The sequence below is a fragment of the Rattus rattus genome, chromosome 18 (assembly GCF_011064425.1).
Source record: "Rattus rattus isolate New Zealand chromosome 18, Rrattus_CSIRO_v1, whole genome shotgun sequence".
Classification (NCBI taxonomy): domain Eukaryota; kingdom Metazoa; phylum Chordata; class Mammalia; order Rodentia; family Muridae; genus Rattus; species Rattus rattus.
Genome location: NC_046171.1, coordinates 4,730,100 through 4,757,624, shown reverse-complemented (window position 1 = coordinate 4,757,624; position 27,525 = coordinate 4,730,100). Strand labels below are relative to the sequence as shown.

Here is a 27,525-nt window from a genome sequence, read left to right as displayed (position 1 = left end):
GATGCTCCTTTCTGTGTCGGTCAGTGCAGGCTTTGAGACCGGCACAGAGAGCCACAGCAGTTAGGCGAAGAGCTCAAAAGCAGTGGGGAAGCGAAGGGGATCTTCTACAGGGCAGGGGCCTGAGCAGATGTGGACCAGGCCATGGCTCTGTCAGCCATGGAAGGCGCTGACCATGCTCAGAAGCTAGGGTGCAGGGATGGAGTCAGTGGATTCTCTGCATTCAGTGGCCCATCACCCTCTCCTCCTCTGTCCCCAGGTCTGAGGCACCATGGAGAAAGGAAAGGGACTGGCCAGAAAAAGTAGGAAGCTGGCATCCAGCCGCCGAAGGCAGATGCGAGAGCCAGCAGACGGGCAGGATGCCCCTGTGGCCCCGGAAGCGGGGTCCTGGTCCTCTGACGCTGATGCGGAACTTCAGGGCTTCTTCCAGAACTGTGGTGCCAAGGAGAGGGGCTTTGTCACCCGGGAGGATCTGGCGGTGAGCACAAGACCCTGGAGTCACACCTGGAATCCCTTATGTGCAGATTTTTGAATTTTCCTATTCTAACCAAGGCTTAGCTTGCTTGCTGATTCCCTTCCGCGTCCAAATTCACTGTCGGAAAAGTACTAAGAATTCGTTTCTTCCAACTATAGTTGGTTGATGAGGCTTAGTATATTACCCTTTCTTAGAAACGTTTGCATTTTAACGAAGGAGAGAACTTTGTGTCCCCAAAGTAACTCAAATATGGTGCTGCTGTGTTTTATCTTCCTTTCATCACCACCACCCTGTCACCATCATCGTCTTCATCACGGAGACAGGGTCTCTCTATTCAGCCCTAGATGTCCTGAAACTCATTACACAGACCAGGCTGGCCTCGAACTCACAGAGCTTGGCCCGTCTCTGCCTCTCGAGTGCTGAGACTAAAGGCACACTACTGTGCTTGGTTATTTCTGTTATTTTCCATAATGTGACACCGGGGAGTGGTGGCACAATGCCTTTAATCCCGGAGCTCAGGAGGCAGAGGCAGGTGGATCTCTGTGAGTTGGAGGCTAGCCTGGGCTATCCAATGAAACCCTGTCTCAGCCCTGCCCCCAAACCGCCAATCATGTGCATGTGTGTGGACATGTATACTGTGTTACACAGATACCCCTAGAGTCCAGAAGAGGGAGGGTCCTGGAGTTACATGCAGCCGTGAGGCACCTGACACGGGTGCTGGGGACCAAACGTGGGTTCTCTGTAAGAACGGTAAGCACTGCTCACCGCTGGGCCATCTTACCAGGCCTCGTGAGAGAGATTTTCGAGACAGGTCTCTCTGTGGAGCCTGTAACTCTCAGTTCTACCTCAGCCTCCCCAGCCTTGGGGCGACAGGCAGGCTCGCCACACCTGACTTGGGGTGTTTAGAGCAGGGACGTTCAACTTGGGGAGCAGTCAGAGCACTAGGGACCGAAGCAGGTAGACGAGTGTAGATGGACCACAGTTGTGGGTTCCAGTAAGAGGCTTTTGGCCCATGGTCCAGACCAACATGGCTGACGATTTCCTCTCATTTAGTCCAAAAGGTTGTGTGTGGGTGCGTGTTGCTGCTTCTAGGTGTCACTCCACACTCCATGTTGTCCTTTCCCTATCTAGGGACTTGGGGCGGGGGGGTGTCTCGGATGGTAGAGTACTTGCCTAGCACGCCCAAGGCCCCAGGTTCAGTTCTTGCCAGCTAAAGTGAGCATGACAGCACGTGTGATCCCAGCACTCAGGAGCTGGAGGCAGGAGGATCACAAGTTTGAAGTCATCCCTTCTATATATCCAGAGATATATAGATGTGCATGTGCAGGGGTCGGGGCATGCACGCCAGAGTGCATGTGTGGAGGTCAGAGGGCAACCTGTGTGACTCCATTCCCTCCTTCCGCCAGGGTCAAACTCAGGTTGTCAGGCTTGGAGGCAAGCACCTTTACCTGGTGAGCCATCTCGCCAGCCAAAGAAAGATCTTATCTAATTTATTACTAATTAACCAGGGATTATAGGGAAATGTCAGGAGCAGGGCACGGAGCCCTTGAGCTCAGATACTTGTAGGCAGTTAGGGTAACGTGGCTGAGTTCAATTTGAAAAGATGGCTTATGTCCAACAGCCCATGAATCCTAGCCAGAAATTGACCTCATCTTTCCTAGACGAAACTTTCAAGTTAATGAGTGACTTCAGCATGTCTAGGGCTTTTAAAAATAAGGTGCGTGTGCGCGTGTGTGTGTGTGTGTGGTGTGTGTGTGTGTGTATCAGTGCATGGGTGTATTCATGCATGTGCGTGTGTGTTGTTTCTGCCACTGTGCACTTCAAGCTTCTGGCCAATTCTGTCTATGTCTCCCATCTTGAAGTGTTGGGATTATAGGCGAGTCACCCAAATCTAGCTTTTTACATGGGTTTTGGAGATCAAATTCAGGCTTTCTTGGTAGTATGTGAGAGACTATTTCAGGGGAGCCGCAACATATACACCCCCCAACATACACACGCACACCACATGTATACACACACACACACACATATGCACATGTACACATTCAACACACACACACACACCCCACACATACATATATATACCACATGCATACATATATACATATGTGCACTAAATGTATATACACACACATCCCACACATATGCACGTGCACACACACACACGCACACACACATGCACACACACACATGCACACACACATCCCACACATATGCACACGCATGCACACACACACACACACACACACACACACACACACAGCTACTAGCTTTACGCAGGGAATCCTTGACAGACCAAGGTCCAAATGGTTGAACCAATGAGTTTTTATTGGGATTCCTAACAGGAGTAGGGGTGCACAGTTACGGGAACAGATGGCCCAGAAGCAGCCGCATCATCAATGTGCCCCACCCCTACTCACAAACGCTGCCGCTCTGGAGTGCTGCACGGTTTACAGGAAGCTCCAGAGCCCAAGAATCTCGTCTCTGCCATCTCTGCCGCAGGCTGGTCAGTGTCTCCTCCCACGCGGGCTGTTTACTTACTCTATAAAGCTCGCAAGGCTCCCTCCAGAGTCATGCAAGTTTCAACTTTCCAGGGCATGTGATGTACGCCATTAGAGTCTCCTGACACCCTCTGTCTACTGGAAGGAATGTTTAGATTCAGAAGCAATCGCTTCACAACACACAGCAAGAACTTTTACCCTACTGAGCCGGCTCCTGGCCCAAGGCTAGACCTTTCCATCAAGGAGGCCAGCCTGGTCTACATATCGAGTTCCAGGCTAGCCAGGACTTCATAGTGAGATCCTGCTTCAAAGACCAAAGGAAAGATAGTGAGTGTGACCAGTCCACTATCCTGGTCTGGACAATTTGTGATTATATAGTCCTAGAGTGTGAGTTACCTTTTTGACATATTCTCAAGTTTTTAGATGATTTTTCTTGTGGTTATAAATAATTTCCCTGTGTTCTTGATGTATGAAAGGGATGGCTGGCTTGCCCTTGGTTATTTCTTTCTTTTTTTTTTTTCGGAACTGGGGCCCGAACCCAGGGCCTTGCGCTTGCTAGGCAAGCGCTCTACCACTGAGTAAATCCCCAACCCCGACCTTGCTTATTTCTAAAGGTGAAGCCGGAGTGTAGATTAAACACATGAGCCTCCTTAGATTTAACATGTAAAATCTTCACTTAGGCCAAAATTGGTTCCTGTCTAGAAATTTCCATATGGAATTTGGAAATTCAAAATAGGTTGAAATTTTCCCCCCCCACACAGCATTTTTCTACATAGCCCCCACTATCCTGGAACTCTCTCTGTAGATCAGGCTAGCCTTGAACTCATAGAAATCTACCTGCCTCGGTCTCCAGAGTGCTGGGACTAAGGGCGTGAGCCAGCACCCCTCGGCATGTAGATTGAGTTTTTAAAGCCTTCATTGCTGATGCTTCTGTTGGATGACCAGCTGTATTGATTCCTTTTCTCTTTGCCACAGCAATGAGAACCTGATCAAAAAAAAAACAAAACAAAAAAAAAAAAACAAACAAAAACAAAAAAAACAAACAAACAAGCAAAAAAAAAAAAAAACCAAGAAAACAAAACTTATGGGAGAAAGGGTTTTCTTGGTTCACAGTCCCTCATGGTGGGGACGGCTTGGAGGAGGAGCGTGAGGCAGATGGACACAGCGTCTCCTCAGTCAGGAAGCAGAAAGACATGAACGTTGGCACTCAACTTCCTTCCTCTTTTTCATTCATCTCAAGTCCCCCACCCATTGGGCAGTACCACCCACATTCCAGGTAGAGCTCTTCTCCTGGCTAACCCCACTGGGAAGTCCCTCGCAGAAATACCCAGAGTGAGTTTCAACTTAGTCACCTTGATAAGGATTAGCCGTCCGTCTTTCCTCAGACTGAAGGGGCACTTGAGTGTGTCCCTGATTCTGGGACAGCTTGTCAACCTTCATCCACCCTCAGGCTACAAACCCAGCTCCAGCACGTGGCCATTCTTTAGCAGGTGACCGGTTTTTCTACCTGGAAATGGCCTTCCTTTTCCCTCAGCTCCAGGCCTCCTGAGAGGGTTTCACAGAGCTGGCTCTGAGCCTATCCGGGAAAACCAGCTTGTCACAGTTGATTACATGGGGGTCATTATATTAAAATGACACCACAGTTAGGTACCGGGCTGTATGGTTGATTTATCCCGTTCTATCCTGGTAAAGTAGGAAGGTAGACTCCTTTGAACCTGTGCAAAACAAAAAACAAAGGACAAAAACACAAAGTGGAAGCAAAAACCAAAACCTAGAATGTTCTGGAATCTAAGCAGATAGGGTAAAAGTGTTGGTTTTAGAACGTCCTAGGAAGGGCAGTGAGGTTCAAACGCTACTCAGAGTGATCCATTTCAGTCTCCCAAAGACTGAGGGTGCACCTGGAATGTGGAGTTTGCACCTTAAAACAGGGAAGTCCTCGCCAGACAGGCTGCTTAGAGCAAGGTCTTTTTTTTTTCTTAAAGATTTATTTATTTATTCTATATATGTACACTGCCGCTGTCTTCAGACACACCAGAAGAGGGCATCGGATCCCATTACAGATGGTTGTGAGCCACCATGTGGTTGCTGGGAATTGAACTCCGGACCCGTGGAAGGGCAGTCAGTGCTCTTAACCACTGAGCCATCTCTCCAGCCCTAGAACAAGGGCTTAATGGGAGAGACAGCCTAGGATTACAAAGACCTGGGTAACAGAGGCAGGGGGGATCTCGAGTTCAAAACCAGCCTGCTCTACACAGCCAGTCTGGGCAAAAATGGAATAGAGGTTTTGTGTCCAAAAAATCGGGGTGGGTTTGGGGGCTTCAGTTAGAAGAATGCTTGTTACATAGAGAGTTCCAGACCAGCCCGGGCTAAATGAGACCTTGTCTCAAAGCACCACCAGACCCCCAACCCTGCCGTATAGATTGGTGATATTCCTAGAACATAACGCACAGTTCCACAGCCTAGAGTTCCCCTATTGGCACCTCATGGTCCCTTCTTGCTCTACCCCATTTCCCAGAAGCCCCGAGTCCATTAATGCGAAGGTCACCCAAGGCCAGATTGGAAGCTGTACCCACATGAGGCAGAGCCTGGGGCAGTCCCTTGGACTTGTCTTTCGTGGTTGAAGACACAAGCTGGGATCTGTAGCTCACAGCACCCCTGGAGACAAGACGAGGGATGGCAGAAGCTTCCAGAACTCTCTAGAACCTTCTCACAGGGCAGGGGAGATGCTTTGTAACAGCCCGGTTCCTGTGACTTCAGAGCCCGGGGAAGACAGAATCTCTTGATTTGATACCCATGGTACTTTCTTTTGTTTTTAGTTGTGTTTTGGGATGCAGGCTCATGTAGCCCAGGCTAGCCTCTAAATCACTGTGTAGCTGAGGCTGCCCTGGAGTTCTGATCCTCCTACCTCTGCCTCTGGGATACTAGAATTCTACGAGTCACCATGCAGCTTGTGGGGTGCTGGGGCTTGAACCCAGGACTTTGTGCAAGTGTCTAGCCCCTGCCTAGCATCCGCAGCCTAACTTCTTAACGCTTACTATTGTTGCTATTATTATTATCATTATTGTGTGTGTAGGATGTATATGTGTGAGCAAGGACACACACACACACACACACACACATGCGTGCGCGCACGTGCACACACAGGTCAAGGTGCATTGGTAGAGGTCAGAGGTTAACTTTTAGGAGTTGGTCTTCTCTTTCTACTGTCGGTTCTGGGCATGGAACTCAGAGCACAAGGCTTGCCTGGCAAGCGCTATAACTGGTTGAGCCTTTCTTTTGATTTTTTTTCTTCCTTTTAGATAGATAGCATCTCATCTTGCCATGTAGCTAAGGGTGCACTCGAATTTACAGCAATCCTCCTGCTTCAGCCTCCCAAATGCGGGGAGTTATAGGTGTGTGTACCAGAGTACTCAGCTAAAAATGAGAGAGAGAGAGAGAGAGAGAGAGAGAGAGAGAGAGAGAGAGAGAGAGAGAGAGATCAGGAAAATGATGTATGCAGAGATAATCAGAGGAGAGCATTCAGCTCTTCCCTAAGGGAGTAAGGGAGTTGCCTCCGCTTTTTTTGTTTGTTTGTTTGTTTTTAAAGATTATAACGTGGAGGACAGCTCAGCAGTTAAGAGCTTGTATCACTACCTGAGAGGACTCGAGTTTGATTCCCAACGCCCTGTGACAGGTGGCTGGCAACCTCCTCTTGCGGCAGCTCCAGGGGTCTGATGCTTCTGGCCTCTGAGGACTCAATGTATAAAGGATTTTGCTACACAAGCCTGGTGACCCAGAGTTTGAACCCAGAGCATACATTAAAGTGGACGAGAGGTGGGGTGGTGCCTAAGGTCACGGTTGCTGGGGTCCGACACCATGTCCAAAAGCAACCTGGGGGAAAAGTGGGTTTGTCTGGGTTACACTTCCACATGGCTGTTCATTACCGAAGGAAGTCAGGACAGGGACTTACACAGGGCAGGAAGCTGGAGGCTGGAGCTGATGCAGAGGCCATGGAGGGTGCTGCTTACTGGCTTGCTCCCCACGGTTTGCTCGGCCTGCTTTCTTATGGAACCCAGGACCACCAGCCCGGGGATGGCGCCGCCCACAGTGGGCTGGGCCCTCGCCCATCAATCACTAATTAGGAGACTGCCCCATAGGCTTGCCTGAGGCCTGATCCTATGGAGGCATTTTCTCAATTGAGGTTCCTTCTCTCAAATTTGTGTGTCAAGTTGAAGGAGTCAGCACAGCTGTAATTCTAGCACTTGGAAGAAGTTCAGGGTCATCTTCAGCTACGGAGTGGGTTTGAGGCTAGCCTAGGCTGCAAGAGATCCCATCTTAGAAAAACAAAACAAAACAAAACAAACAAACAAACCAACAGCAACAAAGCCCCTAAACTCTGCCACACTCAGGCTCTCCAGAACCAAGAAGCCCTAGGGCTCAGAAATCCAAGGAGCAGCAGCCTCCAGACTTGACTCTTTGGGTGAGCGCGTGCACAGGGCTCTGCCCGTTCTGAGGATCCTAAGCTGCTGATCGCTCAGAAAGGTAAAACCATGACCCATAGGCAAACACAAAACAGACGCGTGCCAAAATGGATGCCTTTCCTTCTTCATGCTCGACGAGCGCTCTACCGTCAAGCCGCAGCCCGAACCCTCCGAGATTTTATTTAACACGTTAATTAGAGTTATGAATGGTTCAAAGAGCACTTTTAAAAAGTTGGGCAACTCAACAAAGACAGATTAGAACCAGATTGCAAAGATGGGTGGTTTTTTGTGTGTTTTTTTTTTTTTTTTTTTAATAGCTAGTGAAAGTCTACCCGGGCCATAAATCCTGGCGTTATCTGTCTCATCAGACAGAAATTATCTCCGACATTCCTGAATAGACTCCGCACGTTACTTGACTGCCTACATCAGTTCCGTGAGGTGCATTATCTGGGTGCTCTGTGGTCTAGCTCATGCCTCTTAAACTTTCTCCCCTTGGCTCCTTTCACTGGAGAAACATTTTACAATATCTGGGAATAGAAACATTTTACAATATCTGGGAATTTAGAGGCCATAAAATAGGTGTACACATCAAACATTTACAGAGACACACTTATAGTCCCAGCCCCAGGGAGGCAGGGATATGCAGGTCCCTAGGGGCTTGTCAGCCAGCCTAGATACTTGGAGAGCTCCAGAACAGTCAGAGACTTTCAAAAAAAAAAAAAAAAAAAAAAAAAAGATGGATTGTGCCCAGGGACCAACGCCCTGTTCTCTGGCCTCCACAGACCCACGCCAGCATGTGCTGGAGCCTCCAGAGGCCAGAGACACAGTTGGATTTTCTGGCGTGAGAGTTACACCTGGGAACCAAATTCAAGTTTTTTGAAAGAATAGTTCAGCTGAGGACCGAACCCAGGGCCTTGAGCTTGCTAGGCAAGCGCCTTACCACTGAGCTAAATCCCCAACCCCCAGTTCAGACTCTTAACCTACTGAGCCATCGCTTCTGCACAGGACAACATTTATGTATGTATGTATGTATGTATGTTTGTATGTATTGAGACAGGGTTTCTCTGTGTATCCCTGGCTGTCCTGGAACTCACCCTGTAGACCGGGTTGGCCTCAAGCTCAGAGATCGGTCTGCCTCTGCCTCCCAAGTGCTGGGATTAGAGGCATGGGCCACCTCTGCAGAACTTCACAGTAGCGATTTTTAAAATGAAACATTCTAACAGAAAACAATCCAGACCCGCCGATTTGCTACTTAAATGGAGACGGCTGCTTGGAAAATCCTGAATGTCTTTAGTTAAAACATCATTATAGATTTCTTCTTTCTTTTGGGACGGCTGGTGGCTGTTGAGACAGTGTCCCTCTGTGTAGCCTAAACTGTCCCCGGAACTCATTATGTAGACCAGGCTGGCCTCAACCCCGCAGAGATCCACTAGCCTCTGCCTTCAGAGTGTTGGGCTGGAAGGTGTGGGCTATCACACTCTGCTTTGTCATCCCCCCCCCTCTGGAATGTGTGATTTCAAATGAACGCAGTCTTTCTGATACCCCCTCGTTCAGTTACCCAACCCAAGAGCCACAGTAGGAAAAGCTGACAAGTTATTGTCCCTGGACCACACTGGAAGGACATCCTGTCTGTTGGCTGTGTTGTCAGATGCTCGCTGGCATGACGCTGCACATCTGATCCCAGCACTCTGGAAGCAGAAGCAGGTGGATCTCCGTGAGTTCGAGAACAGCTTGGTCTGTATAGTGAGTTTCAGCACAGCCAGGGCTAAATTATGTAGAGACCCCATCCTACCCCCCCCCCCCAAAGCAAGCAAGCTAGCAAGCTAAGAAGCGTCAGATGGCATTTGAAGTCATCCTACTAAAGGCTGGGGGGGGGGCCCACAAGTGCAAATTTGGGGTAGCAACAGGGAGGTGACTTGGAGCCTGCTGGGGGCCCTGCTGCAGGATGGCTAATGTGATGTGGGGAACTGTAGGCTAGGCTCCAGGTCAGGCAGGCCCGATTGACTGACCCTGCCCCTGAGACAAAGGAAAGCAGTGTGGCTGAAGACAGACGCCTCCCGCCTGCCCAGAGTCTTTGCTGTGGGAACAGTGGCCAACTCATTCGTGTTTTCCTTTCAGGAGGCCAGGTTCAGCTTCCTGGGTAACGAGGAGCCGCAGATGATATTTGACTGGGTGGACGTTGAGAGTAGGGGCCGCCTGTCGCTGGAAGAATTCAGCTCTGGACTCAGTATGTCTGTTCTGGGAGGGTACTGGGGGCTTTCAGCACACTATTGGACTGTGTGACAGGCGGGGGGGGTTCCCCACTATATCTGAGAGCTAACAGCTGCTCCCCCAGAACCCTCCCTTGTATTCTCGTGGGGGGGGACAAGGGCGGGGGAATAAAAGCTTTCTGTTTTTGAAGAGGGACCGTGGGCTACAGGGTCCCCAGGGAGTCCCTTTCTAGTCTCAGTCAAGGCAACTTCAGGCCCCAGGTTCCAGAGGGTGGCATCTGGGGGGACAGAAAGGAGGGGGGAGGTATTGGAGGTAGGGATGGTATCTAGGGGACCGATCTCCCATGACGTGCCCCTCACAAGGGACCATGGCATCAGGGAAACTCCCGTATGAGCCTCCACCAGACAGCTCAGCCTTGAACAATCCGGTGCCTACTTTGGGTTCTCAAGGCTGCGCGCGGGGCTCAAAGGTTTGGGGTGTAGGAGACAGCAGAGGCGGGCAGGTATCAATATTCACAGGCTGGGGTAGCCCACGTTTGAGGTGATAGGGAAGCTGAGGGGGGAGGGGAGGGACCAGCCTGGAACTGGTGGTGGGTGGCGCTGTGCATTCTTCACTCAGAAGCCCGTCCTGCTCCCGCTCCATGAGTCCCAAGTTGTTCCTTCCTGGGACCACAGAGCGCATGCGCTGATTCCATCAGCGTCTGAGGCTCACTGAAGACCACCTGCCCCTCTGTCATACTAGCCCGGCTCCTCACTCAGGGCTGTACGTGGGGTTCTCTCTTTCTCTCTGCCAAAAGTGACCTCCTCTGGAAACCCACTCTGTGTCCTGCTTGCAAGTCACACCTTGGTATTCCTGTCACCTCCTTAGGGCACTCTGAGGCTCCTCTTCTAACACAGTCCCCACCCTGTCTCAGTGGAAACAACTGGTCTGTTTATTTATTTATTTATTTATTTATTTATTGGTCTGTTTATTTTATTATCATTATTATTGTTGTTTGTTTCATTTTTTTTTTCTTTTTTTGGGAGCTGGGGACCGAACCCAGGGCCTTGAGCTTGCTAGGCAAGCGCTCTACCACTGAGCTAAATCCCCAACCCTTTTTTTTTTTTTTTTTTTTTTAAGTAGGACCTCACATTTTGCAGTTATGGCTAGCCTGGAACTCCCTGTGTGACACTCACAGAGATCCTTCTACCTCTGCTTCCTGGGTTCTAGTTTATTTCTTGAGGTCACCCTAACAAATTAGTTTATGGGGGAAAAAAAAAAAATGGCGAAAAAGGGCCTGTGAAATGGCTCAGTGGGTAGGGGTGATTGTAGCCAAGCCTGATGACTTGAGTTCAAGCCCAGAATGCACTAGGTAGAAGTCGTGAACTCTACATGCAGACTGCTGCATACCACTGTGTGTACATATAGCAAGACACACACACACACACACACACACACACACACACACACACACACACACACACACGGGGCCTGGGATTTGAGTGATCTCTACCATCATGGTACAGTGAATGCTCAATGAATACTTCCCGATTGGGTGAATGCCTGCTACCCTGGAGCTTCCAGAGAGTTTCTAGGCATCTCTGGGCCTCAGGTGATGTGGGAAATGGGCACCCCCAGCTTATGAGACTCCCGAGGCTGATCTGAGGCATACGGGAGCACGTCCCTGTTTAAACGTGGAGGACGAGACTCAAGGGAAGTCAAAGCTTCCTCTTCCCTCTGTTACCTCCTGTCCCCCCCCCCCAGAAAATGTCTTTGGCTCCAGCCCCAGTACCCACAGACTCCAGACAAAACGGTCATTGCCCTCTCAACGGATATCTGCGACCTCCAGCTTCCCTGTCTTCGAGGAGGCCGATACTGAGGAGAAGGAAGCCTTCCTGGCCCTTGTAGGGCAGATGGAGACCGGCCACTCCCTTTCTGAGTAAGACTCTGGTGGGGGTGAGGGCTTAGGGTAGGACCGGATGCAGACAGATCCCCAGCTTGGCCACTTGATAGTGTGTGACCTCTGACCTCTGTCCCTGGCTATGGCGTGCCCTTTAAAGCTACAGAGATTGAAGCCCTGTACAAAGAACTCCTAAGGGTCCCTCAATAGTATGACTTCAGACATGGCGGTGCCCTGGGCTGGGTGCTTTCGAGATAGAAGGTCGATTCCTGCCGTGCGTCTTGGGCTCAGGCTCTGGGTATATGAGAGTTCTGAAGAAGGGAGAGGCCTTCCCAAGGCCTGCTAGATCCAGCCAGGGACTGGCCCTCACCCACACTCTCCCACTTGCCCCTCCACCCTCAGAAGGATGAGATTGCTCCTGTCTGCTTCAGAGGGTGGGGCTGCTGCTCTAGGCCAGGCTGGGTGGGACCTGGGGCGTAGGCTGGCAGAACAGGTAGAGCAGGGATCCATTTCCCCACTTGGCAGCTTGGCCCCGCTCCCTCGCCCTCTGGGCCTCTGTCTTCATGACTTAATTAAGTCCATGTGAAAGTAGTGTGTGTTGGGTGCCAACCGTGGGCAGGGCCCGGGGGCTGGCACTTACTCTCAGTGTTTCTCTTATCCCCCCCCCCCGAACAATCTTGCTTGGCAAGTATTGGCCTTCGTGTTTTCCCAGTGAGCCCCGGGAGGGTAAAGGCTTGCTAGAAACCACGCAACTCCAGGATGGGAGAAGAGCGGGGGCGGATGGAAGCCTTGAGCTGTCAGACTCCCAAGTCTCCCTTTACCCCCCCAACCCCCATTAGCCACTGACTCACAGGGGAATGTGTGGTATGGGGGTGGGGTGGGGTGTCAAAGTCCAGCTCACATGTAGAAGTGTCCCAGCAAGAGGTGACACTTGAACTAAGCTTTTGAAGTATCATTAGTGGGATTTTTGTGATTCAGGTCCCCAAGTCTCTGGGTGTGTCGCCATTAAGGCTGAAACCACGGGAAGGGCTACGGCTTGGCTCGGAGAGTGCTAGAACACAGGAATCTAGCTGTGGGATCCGTCCCCAGCACCACCATAAAACGGGACATAGTTATCTCAGCCTTTGGGAGGAGGCAAAGGCAGAAGAATCAGGAGTTCAAGGTTATCCTTCGATACACAGCAAGTTCGAAGCTAGCCTGGGCTACGTACAGGAGTCTTCTCACTTCCTAGACCCTTTGTATCTAATCTCTGGAGGTCCCCCTATTCCAGGCAGGCTGAGCTCTGGAAACTGTGGAGAGAGCTGCGGCAGGAGGAGCCCCAGTTGGCAGGCAACTTGGAGGGCTTCCTAGCCAAGATGAGCAGTCGCCTGCAGGAGGCTCGGGCCGACCGGGAGGCACTGGCGTGGACCCTGAGAAAGTGAGCGGGGGACATAGCAGGTGTTCTTTGCACGCTGTGGGATCCTGGGTCCTGTACAGAGGATGCTTGGAGGGTCCCCTTGCTCAATACTACCTAGAAAGATCAACCAGTTCGAGCATCGCCTCTGAGGGGGACCTGGAGACCCCCTTCTGAAGTGGCTGGGGCTTGGAAGCAGAGTTATCTCGTGACCCTCACCGGAGCCTGAGTCATGGAGTCCAAGATGGTGTGACTGAGACTCGGGGCAATGGGAACGGTAGATAGAGCCAGGAGTGGGGGTTGGGGATGAGGCAACCATTAGAGAAGTGACAGGACAGGGGGGTGGGTCTGAGATGGCGGAGGGCAAGCCAAGCAGGAGGGCTCCAGGCATTAAGTTCCTGAGGTCCCCTGCAAGCTTTCTGGTGCCCACCACCTGCCCCTGTAGGCGAGACTCTGACCATCTCCACAAGGTGAGACAGCTCTACGAGGAGACTGAGGAACAGATCCGCAGGGAGAAGCAGCAGCTGCAGGCCCAGGTGAAGCCCTGATGGACGCCTCTCCAGGCTAAGTAGTGGGAAGGCGCAGAGAGAGATGGGAACTGCCTGTCCTGCAGGTTATGCTCCCCAGAGAGATGGGGTGGGCCTACTGGACCTGTGTTCTCTGTTCCCCAGGACTGACTTCAGTCTCTTAGCTTCAGTGTCTTGTGAGAGTCTAGGGCTGAGCAGGGGTTCCCAAAAGTCCTCTTGGTTGGTACCAGCACCCGAACCCTAGGCCAGGGTGGAGATAAGCTAGGTAGGACCAGCTCAGCTAAGCTGGCTCTGGAGTCTGCAGGGCAGGGCTGACCAGTTTTCTCTGCAGAGCAACTCCAGGGGCATGGCCCTCAGTGCCCACATGCAGGAGGCCCTGGAGGCCAAGGAGCAAGAGGTTCAGCGGCTAGCAGAAGGTCAGAGAGAGGTGAGTACAGGCCTTCTGGAGAGCCCGGACGGACCCCAGGACCTTTTCGCTGTTCCCAGTTGGCCAGGTTCCCTGAAGCCACAGATAGTCAAGAACTCCCTGGGCCAGATCAGGGTTCCCTTCTCAGTGCCCTGGTCAGATGAGGTCCCATAAAGAACCAGGCAGACTCAGGGAAAGAAATGGGGAGCTAACCCTACCCTTGGGTTTCCAGTGTTCATGAAAAGAAGGTGTCTATTTCCGTGTCCTTTCTCAGGCCTCATGTGTCAAGTGAGGTTGTGTATAGGGACAACCGGAAAAGGCAAAGGTTTGGACAGGCTGGGGTATGTGGCATGTGCTGTAACCCCTGCTCTTGGAGGCGGAGGTAGGAGAATCAGGAGTTCAAGGCTAGCCTGGGCCAGGTGAGACCCAGAAGTGGGGAGCAGTGGGGAGAAAGAAAGGAAAGTTCTGGACAACAGGCTCTGTTGTCACCTGAGAAACCTTGGGAGCTTGTTCTTAACATGTCAGAGCCTGCTGGATGGTGGGAAGGCTGAGGACCCCAGGCTGCTATAGGCTGTGCTCTCTGCTCTGTGGGGCCTAGCTGTGGGAACCTTCTGAATTACCTTTGGGTCAGAAGCCCCTGCAGTCTAGACGGAGTCAGGAACAGCAGACACTGCAGGGCTTGGCCCCCTGGTGGGTGTGCCTGAGGAGCTCTTTGTCCTCTGATGGTGGTATCCTTCCCATAAATCACAGGTCTCACTGTGGGGTATATAAGGCGGCTAATTAGATGCTTGAAGGGCTACTTCCCCTCCAATCGGACCATTTAAGCTGGGTCTCCAGGACCTGGGCAGTGGTGGCAGGGGACAAGGCATCCTTGTCTTGCCAGAGTCTTGGAGGGTTTGGCCAATCCTCTCCTCCTCTCTTCCACCCTGCACAGCTGGAGGCCCAGCTCCTCCACCTCAGTAGCACACAGCAAGAGGCCAGCTTGGAGAACCTGCAGCTCCGGGAGGTCGAGCGTGACCTGACCGGGCAGCTAGAAGAGGTGCGGGGACAGCTACAGGTGACAAGAGGTCACCTGGATACTGCCAGGACCAGGGGCCGAGTGTCCTGGCAGGTAGAGGAAGAGCCAAGGCAAGTAACCATTCTCTCTCGATGAGGGCAGAGAACAATGACTCCCAGGAGCTAGGAAAGGCTGTTCTCCATGGAGCTGGTTAGGTCTCTGCGTGTGCGCATGTGTGCAAACACACACATACAGACGCACACAGACACGGACACATATATACGCACACATACACACACATAATATCTCATGCACAGACATATATACACAGACACATAGACATACACACACGTATAGACAGACTCACACAGACACATATACACACACACAGAGAACAGAGACATAGATACATAACACATATACACACACACATACACACACATAATATCTCATACACAAACATACATACAGACACACAGACATACACATGGACACATACATATACACACACATATAGACAGACACACATAGATACATACACACATACACACATATACTCACATCTCTCACACACAGGCATACATACAGACACAGACACACACAGACACATAGGCACACACAAAGACACATAGACATACACAGACACACAAACACACACACACATACAAGACACACATACACACATACACACAGAGACATACACAGACACACATACACACAGAGACATACACAGACACACATACGCACACAGACACATAGACACACACACACACACACACACACACACACACACACACACACACACACACATACAGAGCTCCCAGTCAGGTACTTGCTGTGTTTGTAACGGCTCAAAGACAAGAAGGCTTGCCTGGTCAGGGCAGTGTGGATTTTGAGGTACAGAGTGGGAAAGGGGTGTTTTCAGCCATCCTTGGAGGAAAGCTAGCCACAGGAGAGGTCATGCTACCAGGATTTGGGGGGTACTCCCCCAACCTTCATTTTTCCCCTTCCTTCCCAGTGTCCCCAGGGCAAATACGGAGGCCCCAGACCCTCAGGCTGTCCCCACAGAGGAGGCCCCACTGCCTGAGCTGTTTGGGGTTAATGATGACTGGGACAAGCTCCTCAGCAGCTTCGAAGATCCTACCCATAGAACCCTGCGGCTTTGCTGGAGCCCTCCCCCATCCCCAAATGACACCTCCGCCCCCCAGACTCCCCGAATTGTTAGACAGATCTCCATTTCCAATAAGTCTGCTCTGCCATTTTCTCAGGAGCCAGCCTCAGATCTAGACCCAGGTCCAAGAAGCACCCCTGAGATGTCTCCTGATGGTGCGAGAGATACAAAAGGGGTGGAGGACCCCAAGGGGCAGGGTGGACAGGATGTCAGTTCTAAGCAGCCTGCGAACTCCACTGACTTAGATGCCAGGCTCCAGGGTCCCTTCCTCAGGAGTCCGCCAGGAGTCCCGGCTGGGGAGTCTGGGAATGTTGAAGCAGCCACTTTCAGAGTTCTGCTTGCTTCTGAGGCTGAGCTTTTTCCTCAGGGGCTCTCTTCTCCTCCTCAGTCCCCAACCAGGTCCGGAAAACAGACCCAGACTTCAGATCTGGGTGACAAGAGTCTTTGGTCTGGACCTGATGCAGCCAAACTGACCATAGAGAGAGAAGTCATGGCGGACGACCTGAAGCTGGGCTTAGGGTCCCAGGGAGACACAGCTCTCCCTGAGGAGGCCACAGAGCCCTTCCTGAGCTTGGAGTCTGTGGGCCAAGTACACACAGAGACACCAGGGCAGGATGAGGCACATCTGGCCAGGCTAGAGAGTCATTCTAGGGGTTACCAAGAAGCCAGTGGCCAAGACCTGCATCTGGATAGCCTGTCTACCCACCTCCCCCAGAGTCTAGAAGAGCAGTTTGGGCCTGAGGAAGGGAACTTAGGAGAGAGAGGCCAGCAGGACCCTGGAACAGAAGCCGATGAGGCTCACAGCCTGGAAGCCGGGAACACAGAATCCCTCCAGCAAGATGATCCCCTGCCTAACCTATCTCAGGCTCCTGCCGAGACGGAAGTCACTGCTCCTGACCAAACGTCTCCTCCCATCTTGGGGGCTGGGGCTGGGCTTGCAGTGGGAGCCCCAGAGACCACACAGGCTCTCCTCACCCTGGTTGAGTCAGAAGTCCAGCCCAGGCCCATGTCCATGCCTCTTCAGGTGGAGATCAAGTCAGACGCCCCTCAGCCCCCAGAGCCAGGGGCAGAGAGCAGGCCAGAGGACCCAAGGCCAGACTTACAGGAGGCTGAACCGAGTTCTTCCCCTGGGGACCTCACTGCTGGCAAGCCTCAGGCTGACCCCGACTACCTCTACCATGTCATCTTCTTGGGGGACTCCAATGTGGGCAAGACCTCGTTCCTACACCTGTTACATCACGATTCGTTTGCCGCTGGACTGACGGCCACTGTAGGTAAGGTCCCTTCGGGAGGTAGCAGTGGAGGGAAGGGGGGCTGGGCCAGGGCCAGCAAGCCATTCCAAGAGAAGTGGCAGGCTCTGTCTTGGCCACAGGCCTTCACGAGGCATTATTTTATATGGGTGTAATCTTAGCATTTCGCTAATCACCACTAATTATAGGCAATTTGCTCTCCCCCCCTCCCCCACATTGGTCTCGTTAGCTTATAATGCACCACAGAGGCAAAGCACTGTGCAATTTAGGTCCTGGTATTAGTAGAGTGTAAAGAGGCCAGTCTCCACCCGCAAGGTAGGCCGTTCCCTACAGAGCCTAACAGGACATGCTCACGGCATGCCCCAGGTCTGCCCGCATGCGCTGGCAGGAGATCACAAGTTGGGTATCTTACATAGACTATATCCAGAGTGTGGCAAGTTAGGATCTTAGGGGCCTGGGTTCAAATCCCAGCACTACCAGTTGCTGGGGCTATGAACTCAGTCTGCTTTGCATCACAACCCCCCCTCTCACTCCCCCGGAGGCAACTGGCTTATAGAGACAGAAGGTTTAACTCTGGTTGGCTCCGAGTTGGGAGACCTTGGTTCACGGTCAGTCCCGTTGCCTTTGGGCCTGTGGCAAGGCAGTGTATTATGGTGGGAAACACATACCGGAAGCCAAGCTACGAGGCAGGGAAGAGAGAAAGAGGAACCTCAGATGTAAAACACTGGCTTACGGACCATAAAGTCCTGGGTATCGCATTCTATCACTGTCATCCTAGCCCGTAGGAGGTGGAGACGGAGGATCATAAGTTCAAGGTCATCTTTGACTGCTTACCGAACTTGAGGTCAGCCTGGGCTACATGAGACCCTATGGGCTGGGGGCAGAGAAAGAAGAAGTGGAAACCAGGATCCCACAGTGCACTTTGAGGGCATGTATCTAATGACCAAAGACACTCTCTGTCTGTCTGTCTGTCTGTCTCTCTCTCTTCTTTTTTTTTTTTTTGAGACAGGGTCTCTCTTTGTAGTCCTAGAACTTACTACATAGACCAGCTTAGCTTTGAACCCATAAAGATCTGCCTGTCTCTGTCTTCTGAGTTCCCTAACCTCTTTTTTTTTTTTTTTTTTTTTTTTTTTTTTTTTTGGAGCTGGGGACCAACCCAGGGCCTTGCGCTTCCTAGGTAAGCGCTCTACCACTGAGCTAAATCCCCAGCCCTTTTTTTTTTTTTTTTTTTTTTTTTTTTTTTTTTTTTTTTTTTTGAGCTGGGGATCAACCCAGGGCCTTGCGCTCAAAGGCAAGCGCTCTACCGCTGAGCTAAATCCCCAACCCTCCTCTTTTTTTTTTTATCATTATTTTTATGTGTGTGGGTGTTCCTGATGCCCTCATTAGCTAGAAGAGGGCATTACAGACAGTTGTGGGTGTTGGGAGTTGAGCCTGTATTCTCTGGAGGAGCAGCAACACTCTTAACTGCTGAACCATCTCTCTAGCCCACAGGCCTCACTCCTTAATTCTCCTGCCTCCTGATGGCACTGAGACACGAATCCACAGACCTTTGCAGGAGGATAGCCCAGGTCCAGCTCTCTCTAGTTCCCACATCTTCTGACAGCGGAGATGGGAGTAGCCCCCTTCCCACAGGCATTACAAGTTCACACGTCACCTGGCACGATCGTACATGCAATCCATATTAGTATCGTTCTTGTATAAAAAGTAAATATTTGGGGTTGGGGATTTGGCTCAGTGGTAGAGCGCTTGCCTAGGAAGCGCAAGGTCCTGGGTTCGTCCCCAGCCCCGGAAAAAAAAAAAAAAAAAAAAAAGTAAATATTTGACCATGACAGTGGTTCCTAGAAGGGGTCAAAGGTGGTATGGTGTGTGTCTCCATGTCAGCTCCAGGTTACAGGCTAATTAAGAGTCAGGGCCAAGCAGATGGCTTAATACTTTCCTGTTATAAGAGGGGCCTAGGTCAGGCTCTAGGGTTTCTCTGACCAAGTGTTATGGTTGGTATATGGTCGGCCCAGGGAGTGGCACTATTAGTAGGTATGGCCTTGTTGGAATGGGTGTGTCACTATGGGTGTGGGCTTTAAGACCCTCATCCTCCCTGCCTGGAAGTCAGTCTTCCCCTCGCAGCCTTCAGATGAAGATGTAGAGCTCTCAGCTTCTCCTGCACCATGCCTGCCTGGATGCTGCCATGTTCCCACCTTGATGATGATGGACCGAACCTCTGAACCTGTAGGGCAGCCCCAATTAAACGTTGCCCTTGTAAGAGTTGCCTTTCGGGGTTGGGGATTTAGCTCAGTGGTAGAGCGCTTGCCTAGGAAGCACAAGGCCCTGGGTTCGGGTCCCCAGCTCGAAAAAAAAAAAAAACCAAAAAAAAAAAAAAAGAGTTGCCTTGGTCATGGTGTCTGTTCATAGCAGTAAAACCCTAACTAAGACACCAAGAATTCTTTTTTTTTTTTTTTTCCGGGGCTGGGGACCGAACCCAGGGCCTTGCTGCTTCCTAGGCAAGCGCTCTACCACTGAGCCAAATCCCCAACCCCCACACCAAGAATTCTTACAAGCTTTCCTACCTTGACCGCTCTTTATGAGATCATTCCATGATCAGGAGCAACTAAGAGGAGCAAAGGGTTTATTTCAGCTTTGTACTTCAGGTCACAGTCCATCTCTCAAGGAAGGCAGAGAAGGAATTCAAGGCAGGAACCTGGAGCAGAAACCATAGAGAATGCTACTCACTCGCTGGCTTATGGCCAGCTAACTCTCTTATACAACCCAGGCCAACCTGCCTAGGGATGGTGACGCCTATGGTGGGCTGGGTCCTCCCCCACATCAATTTTCTTTCTTTCTTTTTTTTTTTTTTCTTTTCTTTTTTTTTTTTGGAGCTGGGGACCGAACCCAGGGCCTTGTGCTTGCTAGGCAAGCGCTCTACCACTGAGCTAAACCCCCAACCCCCACATCAGTTTTCAAGACATTGTCTTATACCATGGCCGGTCTGATGGAAGCAGTTCTTTGGTTGGGGCTCCTTCTTCCCAGGTGACTCCAGCCTGTTCAAGTTGACAGTCAAAACTGACCAGGATGCCATGGATCTAGTTAAAGACTCAGTGTCCTTGAAAAAGAGTGACCCATAGCAGACATAGCCTGCCGTCTACAAGGTCACAGTTATTGATCACCTAAGCTGCTGTGTGTCTGCTGAGCATCTCTGAGCATCCCCATATCTTCGGCACCTTCTGTTTGTCTCATCCCTTTACAACAATTCCTGTGACGGCTGTGATAAAAGCAGACAGAAGCAACTTAAGGGAGAAAGGGTTTGCCTTAGCTCCCATTTCAATGTATAGCCTGTGGTTGCAGGGAAATCAGTGAGGCAGAAGCTCAAAACTGCTGGATACGTACGTTACAGCCACAGTCAAGAGAACAGTGAGTGTCTTAGGGTTTTACTGCTGTGAGCAGACACCGTGACCAAGGCAACTCTCACAAGGACAACATTTAACTGTAGCTGGCTTACAGGTTCAGAGGTTCAGTTCATTGTCATCAAGGCAGGAGCATGGCAGCATCCAGGCAGGCATGGTGCAGGAGGAGTTGAGTTCTACATCTTATTCTGAAGTCTGCGAGGGGAAGACTGACTTCCAGGCAGTTAGGATGAGGGTCTTAAAGCCCATACCCACAGTGACACACCCACTCCAACAAGGCCACGCCCACACATGCCACGCCCACACAGACCACACCCACAGAGACCACGCCCACTCCAACAAGGCCACACCTTCTAACAGTGCCACTCCTGGGGCCAAGCATATACAAACTATCACAGTGAATTAATGTATACCTGCCAGCCCTCATCTCCCCAGCTCCCTTTCCCTGAGCTCAGGGTCCTGCCTAGGTGAAACGAAGCCATGCACATCTTCCCGTCACAACTACCCCAATTAAGAACATCCCTTCGGGCTGGGGAAGAGGCTCAGTGGTTAAGAGCACTGCCTGTTCCTCCAGGGGTCCTGAGTTCAATTCCCAGCAACAACCATCCCTAGTGGGATCTGGTGCCCTCTTCTGGCATACATGCAGATAAAGCACTCATACACATAAAATTAATAAAACTATTGGTGTGACCGCAGGCCAACCTATCTTACCTAGACACTTAGCCTCTAGCCTCTAGCCTCTGTGGGAACAGAGTCAAGAGAGTCCGAGCCTTCCACTCAGGTGGAGCTGGGAGGCTTGACTGCTACAGGAATAGGAGTGACTTTCAGGAGGAGGCAGTATAAAGCAGAGTTTATTGAGTCTAACACAGATTTAGCTTGGTTCTCGCAGGAAAGGGGTGAGACACACACACACGCGATGACCTCCAGAGATCTGCCTGTCTTTGTCCCCACCACCCTGAGGCTGGGGTTATAGCAGGCTGGGGTTATAGCATGTTGTGTCTGTGTACTTGTGACTTTGGGAAACGTCCTTACTGAGGCAGGGGCTCACCAAACCCAGGGCTCACCCTCATGTCTGGTCCCTCCAGCCAGCTTTCTCTGGGCATCCCCCTGTCTCTCCCTTTGGAGGCCGCCACACCCACCCAGCATTTACGTGGGTTTCTGGGTATCTGAATCCCTGACTTGCATGGCAAATGCTAAACCCCCTGATCTATCTCTCCGGCCCCATGATGCTCTGTGTGTGTCAGTTCCACACAATTCAATAGCAGAGGCTCAGACGGAGCAAGCCTGCCCCTTTGGCCAGCCAGATGTTCCCCCCACCCCCCATCCCATCCCTTCTCAAAAAGTCAGAATTCTTGCCAAGTGCATTGGAGGCCATTGGCTGGGGACACAGATACCAGGTGTTTTGACGTCTCCATGTGCGATTCTCAGTGTGACCCCTACTGGTGGCAGAGAACTGAATCCTAGTGAGGTTTCTAGCCTTCGTTTGGCATCTTCCCCACCTCGCACGTTAGACTCCACCGGAGAAAGCCTGACCTCTGCCTGCTCAGGTCTGCCCTTGACGATTTCGGATGTGTGTGGGCTGCCCCCTTGAACCGGTAGACGAAACGTTGCGTGTCTGACGGTTTATGTGGCTTAGTTTTGGGGCACACTGGACTCTCCTGAGGGTAGATGAGGGGGCAGAAATTAAGTGGGGGAGGGACTAGCAGTTGTAGGAATAGCCGTAGAGAGACAGCGGTGGCCCAGCAGTTGTGCAGCTGAATGTGACACTTTCAAGATCCTGTAATCTTGGGCTCCTGAGACCTCAGAAAGGGGCTCTAAAGGAAAAGTACTCTCTACTCCTTGGAGGAGACTAGGAGTCTGTATGAACCATGTACTTACGAGGGGTCATCCCAGAAATCTGCCAGCCACCTTGTGAATGTCAGGAGCTGTCAGACTGCAGTGGGCCCTGTAGGAAAGGGGGGTGGAGACAAGGACGGAGTGCCCCCTCCCATTCTTTTTTTTAAAGATTTATCAGTTTTTGAGTGTGTCTGTTCGTGCAGGTGCCTGTGGAGACTAGAGAAGGTGTTCATAGCCTAGAACTGGAGCTACGGGGGCTGGGGAGCCATGTAATGGGGGTGCTAGGGTCTGAACTCAATGTCCTCTGCAGCAGCAGTGAAGGACCTTTAACTGCTGAGCCATCTCTCTGCGCCTCTCTGCGCCCCTCCCCCATTCTTGCCCACATCCAGAAGGCTTTTGTTTGACAGGCTGGAAGATGGCTGGAAGGGGCATGGAGCCCCTCTTATCTCTTTATTCCAGGATCTAAATGTGTCTGCAGCTCTGACCACAGGGAAGGGTGGGGCTTGGGACCCCACAGGCTATGGTGGGGATGATAAACGTAGTCCCCTCGGTTGTGCCCAGTAGAAACCCTGCAGAACCTTTAGGTACAGGTTAATTCACTGATGAGAAAGGAAGGCTCAAGTTGGGAGAGGGCAGCGGGTACCCACCTGGAGCTGGTTGTCCTGGGTGGTCTCTTCTGTGTGCCCTAGGAGTGGATTTTCGTGTCAAGAACCTGCTGGTAGACAACAAAATCTTCGCCCTGCAGCTGTGGGACACGGCCGGACAAGAGAGGTATTCAGACTGTCCCAGCCAGTGTCAGGGACCCGGGCTGGGCTCAGGCTGTGGGAGGAAAGGGTGGGGCACAAGCTGGGGGATGGGGACAAGGTTTGTCCCCATTGAAGCAATAAGACTCTGAGACCCGAGTCAAGGGGTCAGGAAGGAGGGGCTGTGAGCTCAAGTGCCCCCACTCTGCACAGCCCTGGGTGAGGGGCGCTGGGTGATTTTCCCCTGACCAGCCTTCTAGACCGCAGGTCTTCCATATAACACATGGACCACAGTAATTAGAAACTTAAGGGGCACAGAGGTTTGACTCTGCAATTCCATTTCTGGAAACTTGTTCTAGAAATAAACTCACCCGTGAAGCAGTCTCAGCTGCTCCAGGCTTTATTACAGATGTCGCGAAACATGGGAGATGCCTGAAATGACCCAAAATTCATCAAAGTCCACCTCTAGGACAGCGGGGGTGGGGGGAGGTGGGGCACTCAGGCTCTGGATGCCGTGGCCTCATGCAGACCCTTCGGGCAGGTACCACAGCCTCACGCGACAACTGCTTCGCAAGGCGGAGGGGGTGGTGCTCATGTATGACATCACCTCCCAAGAGAGCTTCACCCACGTGCGTTACTGGCTCGACTGTCTGCAGGTGGGTCTGCTGGCTGGCCCTGAGTTTTCGAAGTAAGAGGAAGCTTAGAATCCACCCACACACATTCCTCCTTCCTCCAGGGTTACAAACGCCACCCACAATAGTCATAGGGATGATACCACCCGCTGAAGAACGGGTGGGTGGGTGGACTAGGAGCCCTGCTGCACAGAGAAACCACAAACGCGCACTACAGCTCCCAAAACAGACTGCTTACCTATCCCGCTAGCAGCTTGGGTTGTCTCCTAGGTGGGATACCCATTATCGATGTTTAGCCCCAACCCCCACGTACCTCATCTTTGTGCCTGGATTCTGCAGGGGTTTGTGCTGAATTCTGGATCCAGGAATTTAGGAACTAGAGAGAGAGCTCAGCCAAGGAGAGCCCTTGTTGCTTGCTCTTCCAGAAAGGCTTCCAGTGGGAGGTGCCCACGAGGTTAGCCATGAAAAGTGGGAGAAGTATTTTGTAAGCAAGAAGGAAAAAGAGAGGGTCCAGGTGAGAGGACGGTGTGTAGAAACTTCTAGAAGCTTCTACCTTGTGGCTGGCATCCTCTGACGGCACATATCCTGTGTGCAGGACGCAGGTGTAGAGGGGGTGGCCATGGTCCTGCTGGGAAACAAGACGGATTGTGAGGAGGAGAGGCAGGTGCCCACTGAAGCTGGCAGAAGGCTCGCCCAGGTGAGTACTTGGACATCGCTGCCGCTTGGCAGTGGTAAACATGGCTTCCTGCCCCTCCGTGCCTACCCGTAGCAGAGGTCTGGCTGACACAGACATGGTTGTGCCTGATCACTCAGCCACTGCAGCTGGGCCCTGGGCTCAAACCCAGGCTGTGCCCAGCGGGCACCACCTTGAACGCTGTGTGGAATTAGCAGATTCCCACGCATCCCCAACCCACGTGAAAAACCTCTCCGAGTGAAAACAGTTTTAAAAGCGTCACTGAAATCCCCAATCAAGTCTTAATTTTATCTCTGGTCTCTAATTAACATACTCCCTTCTTGTTTATTCTATTTTAAGACTCCAATGTTTTCCTTGGGGAGACAACATCAAAGCTTTGCTGCCAAACAGGGATACTATTATTTATAAGTGAGATTTAACCACATTCTAGAAAAGCCAGGGTATATATATATATATATATATATATATATATATATATATATATATATATATTTTTTTTTTTTTTTTTTGGTCACTCCTGGTCTCGCCCCTGACACACTCCTTAGAATTCTAGCTAAGCTTCCTCGTTCTTGTTGATCCATTTCTCATGATTGTGACTCCCGATTGTGGCCCCAGGATGGTAGATTATCCCCTCTGGAACAAGTAGTCTGTCCCTTTGAGAGTTCCTTCTCTGAGAATTCATCATGCTAGAGGACTGAGAATTAAGAGCTTCTAGAAAATGCACAGTTCACTTCCTCCTCGGACATCCACAGGCGCTGGCAGGAGGCTATTTTTAACTCATGGTATTATTTATAAGGGATATTGGGAGCTCCGCAGTTACACATTGGAGGTTTGTGTGAGAGGCCAGCGTTTGCCACGAAAGGCCCTGTGCTGGGGGACGGGTGCCTCTTGGGGTCAGAGAGAGATCTCTGAGCGTCTCTATGTGGCTCCCACTGGAGCAGATGGGTGAGCGGTTTTCACTGGAAATGGTCGTGGTGAGTTGCCGGTCAGAACCGAGAACCTAGATGCTCCTTTAGCAGCCCCTTAATCTGCACCCCAGCTTCAAGTCAGCAAAATCCTGTGACAGTAGACAGGGAAATGAGGCCCAGAAGTACACAAACAGAAAAACATACAAGCAGACCCTGTGCATTAAAGAGAATTCTTGTATGTCTCTCCAAATCGAGCAGTACGTCTGTCTTCTACTCCAAGTCTGGGGGCGTCTCTAGCTGTGTCCCGCATGTGAGGGGTGGGTGGTGGGCAGAGGTCAGCTAGGGAATAAGGGTGGCTGGTGAGGTCTGGCAGGGCTGGACCTGGCCTCTCAGGCATTCTGTATGCCTGCAGGAGCTGGGGGTTTCCTTCGGCGAGTGTAGCGCGGCCCTGGGTCACAACATCCTGGAGCCCATGATGAACCTGGCTCGGTGAGTGCTTCCCTAAACCCAGAGTCCTCAGGGGTCGCCCTATCCTGCCCCTTTCCAGGAAGTGGTGATGGAAAACCCTGGTTACAGATCCCACGTTCTGACCCTGTGCTCCGTCCTCCCAGCTGTTACACACCCTCTCTTGACTAGAGGTTTCTGCCCCAGCCGTCTAGTGACTTTCATGACTTTGAGTGAACGCCAAATGCCCCTGGTGGCTGGCTGGCACTAACTACAATGCCATTCCGCCCTGTGGAGCCTTTCCTTCTGACTCTCTGCATCTCTGTCTCCTACCTCCCTGTCTCTGTGTGTCTCTGCCGCTCATCTCTTTATACTCTGTTCTCTGCACACACACACACACACACACACACACACACACATATCTCAGGCCTGTGTCTTTCTAGAAAACTGTTTCTCTCTACGGGGCCTTGCACTCACTGGGCACTCAGTGGCTGTGGCTAGCTAAGATGGGTACCAGGAGGATACCCAAGGGTATCAGAGTTCACCAGAATCCCTGGCATGGGGTTAGACATGTGGCACCAACAAGGGAGATTATCTGTTGTACTTTTCCTAGCTCTTGGTTTGCTCTTGACCTTGAGTTTGGGCTTCCAAGGGAACAGAATGTCTGCCCGTGACCTAGGTTCATGCTCAAGACCTGGAATGTGATTGTGTGTGTGTGTGTGTGTGTGTGTGTGTGTGTGTGTTTTGCTTGGTGCCCACGGGGCCAGAAAAAGAGACAGAAGGAAGGACACAGTATCCTTCTGTGGTACACATTAGCCCAGTTTTCCACAGCCAGGAGCATTGAGGATGGAAGGGTGGGGGAGAGCCTCCCATCCCCCACCAGCCACCCCCAGCCCTCCATGCTGCAGAGGGAGGAATAACTCGGGGACATTGTCACACAGGTCACTTAAGATGCAGGAAGACCGCCAGAAGGCCTCACTGGTGGAAGTGACCCGCCAGGAGCCACCTAAGAGAACTGGCTGCTGCCGCTGATCACCAGCCTGATCCCATCCCGGATTGACTTTTCCCATGGCTCCTATTCTGCTTCCTAGACACAGCTGTGATGGAGAAGACCTTCAGGGGACAATGCCACCTCTCCTCCACTGAACAAACACGCCAGGGGTGGGTGGCAGGACCCATCTAGAAACTCCACACAAGCAAAGTGTCCCCAGATCTTTTGTTCAAGATGGTAGGACATTCTCGTTTAATTTCTGCTATGGTAAAGACTGGCCAAAAACAGCTCAGAGGAGGGAAAGGGTTATACTTCCAGGTCGCTGTCCATCGCTGTCAGAGCAGGAACTGACCCAGGACCCATGGGGGACCGCTGCTCAGTGGCTCATACACAGTGCCTAATGCTCAGCCAGATTTTATAGGTAGCCCGGGTCCACCTGCCTAGGGATGGCGCCGCCCACAGTGGATTGAACCCTCCTGAATCGATCATCGAGCAAGGCAGTGCCCCATCCCAGGCCAATCCGGCAAGGTTAATTCCCTATTTAGGAATTTCCCGGTGCCTCTAGATGGTGTTATGTTGATAATAAAAAGCTAAGGAGGATGCAGGACACGTGTA

General features: G+C 51.5%; 1 protein-coding gene across 1 annotated transcript; it reads left to right on the top strand.

Annotated features, from left to right (window-relative positions):
* The first annotated feature begins 268 nt into the window (after positions 1 to 268).
* On the top strand, positions 269 to 27,517 carry Rab44 (RAB44, member RAS oncogene family). Its single transcript, XM_032888690.1, has 13 exons — positions 269 to 475; positions 9,552 to 9,660; positions 11,388 to 11,562; positions 12,794 to 12,940; positions 13,362 to 13,452; positions 13,775 to 13,870; positions 14,784 to 14,977; positions 15,865 to 17,291; positions 23,188 to 23,269; positions 23,783 to 23,897; positions 24,469 to 24,570; positions 25,888 to 25,964; positions 26,861 to 27,517. The coding sequence occupies exons 1-13, from the start codon at positions 269 to 271 to the stop codon at positions 26,949 to 26,951; spliced, it is 2,913 nt and encodes a 970-aa protein (XP_032744581.1). The 3' UTR covers positions 26,952 to 27,517.
* The last annotated feature ends 8 nt before the right edge of the window (positions 27,518 to 27,525 follow it).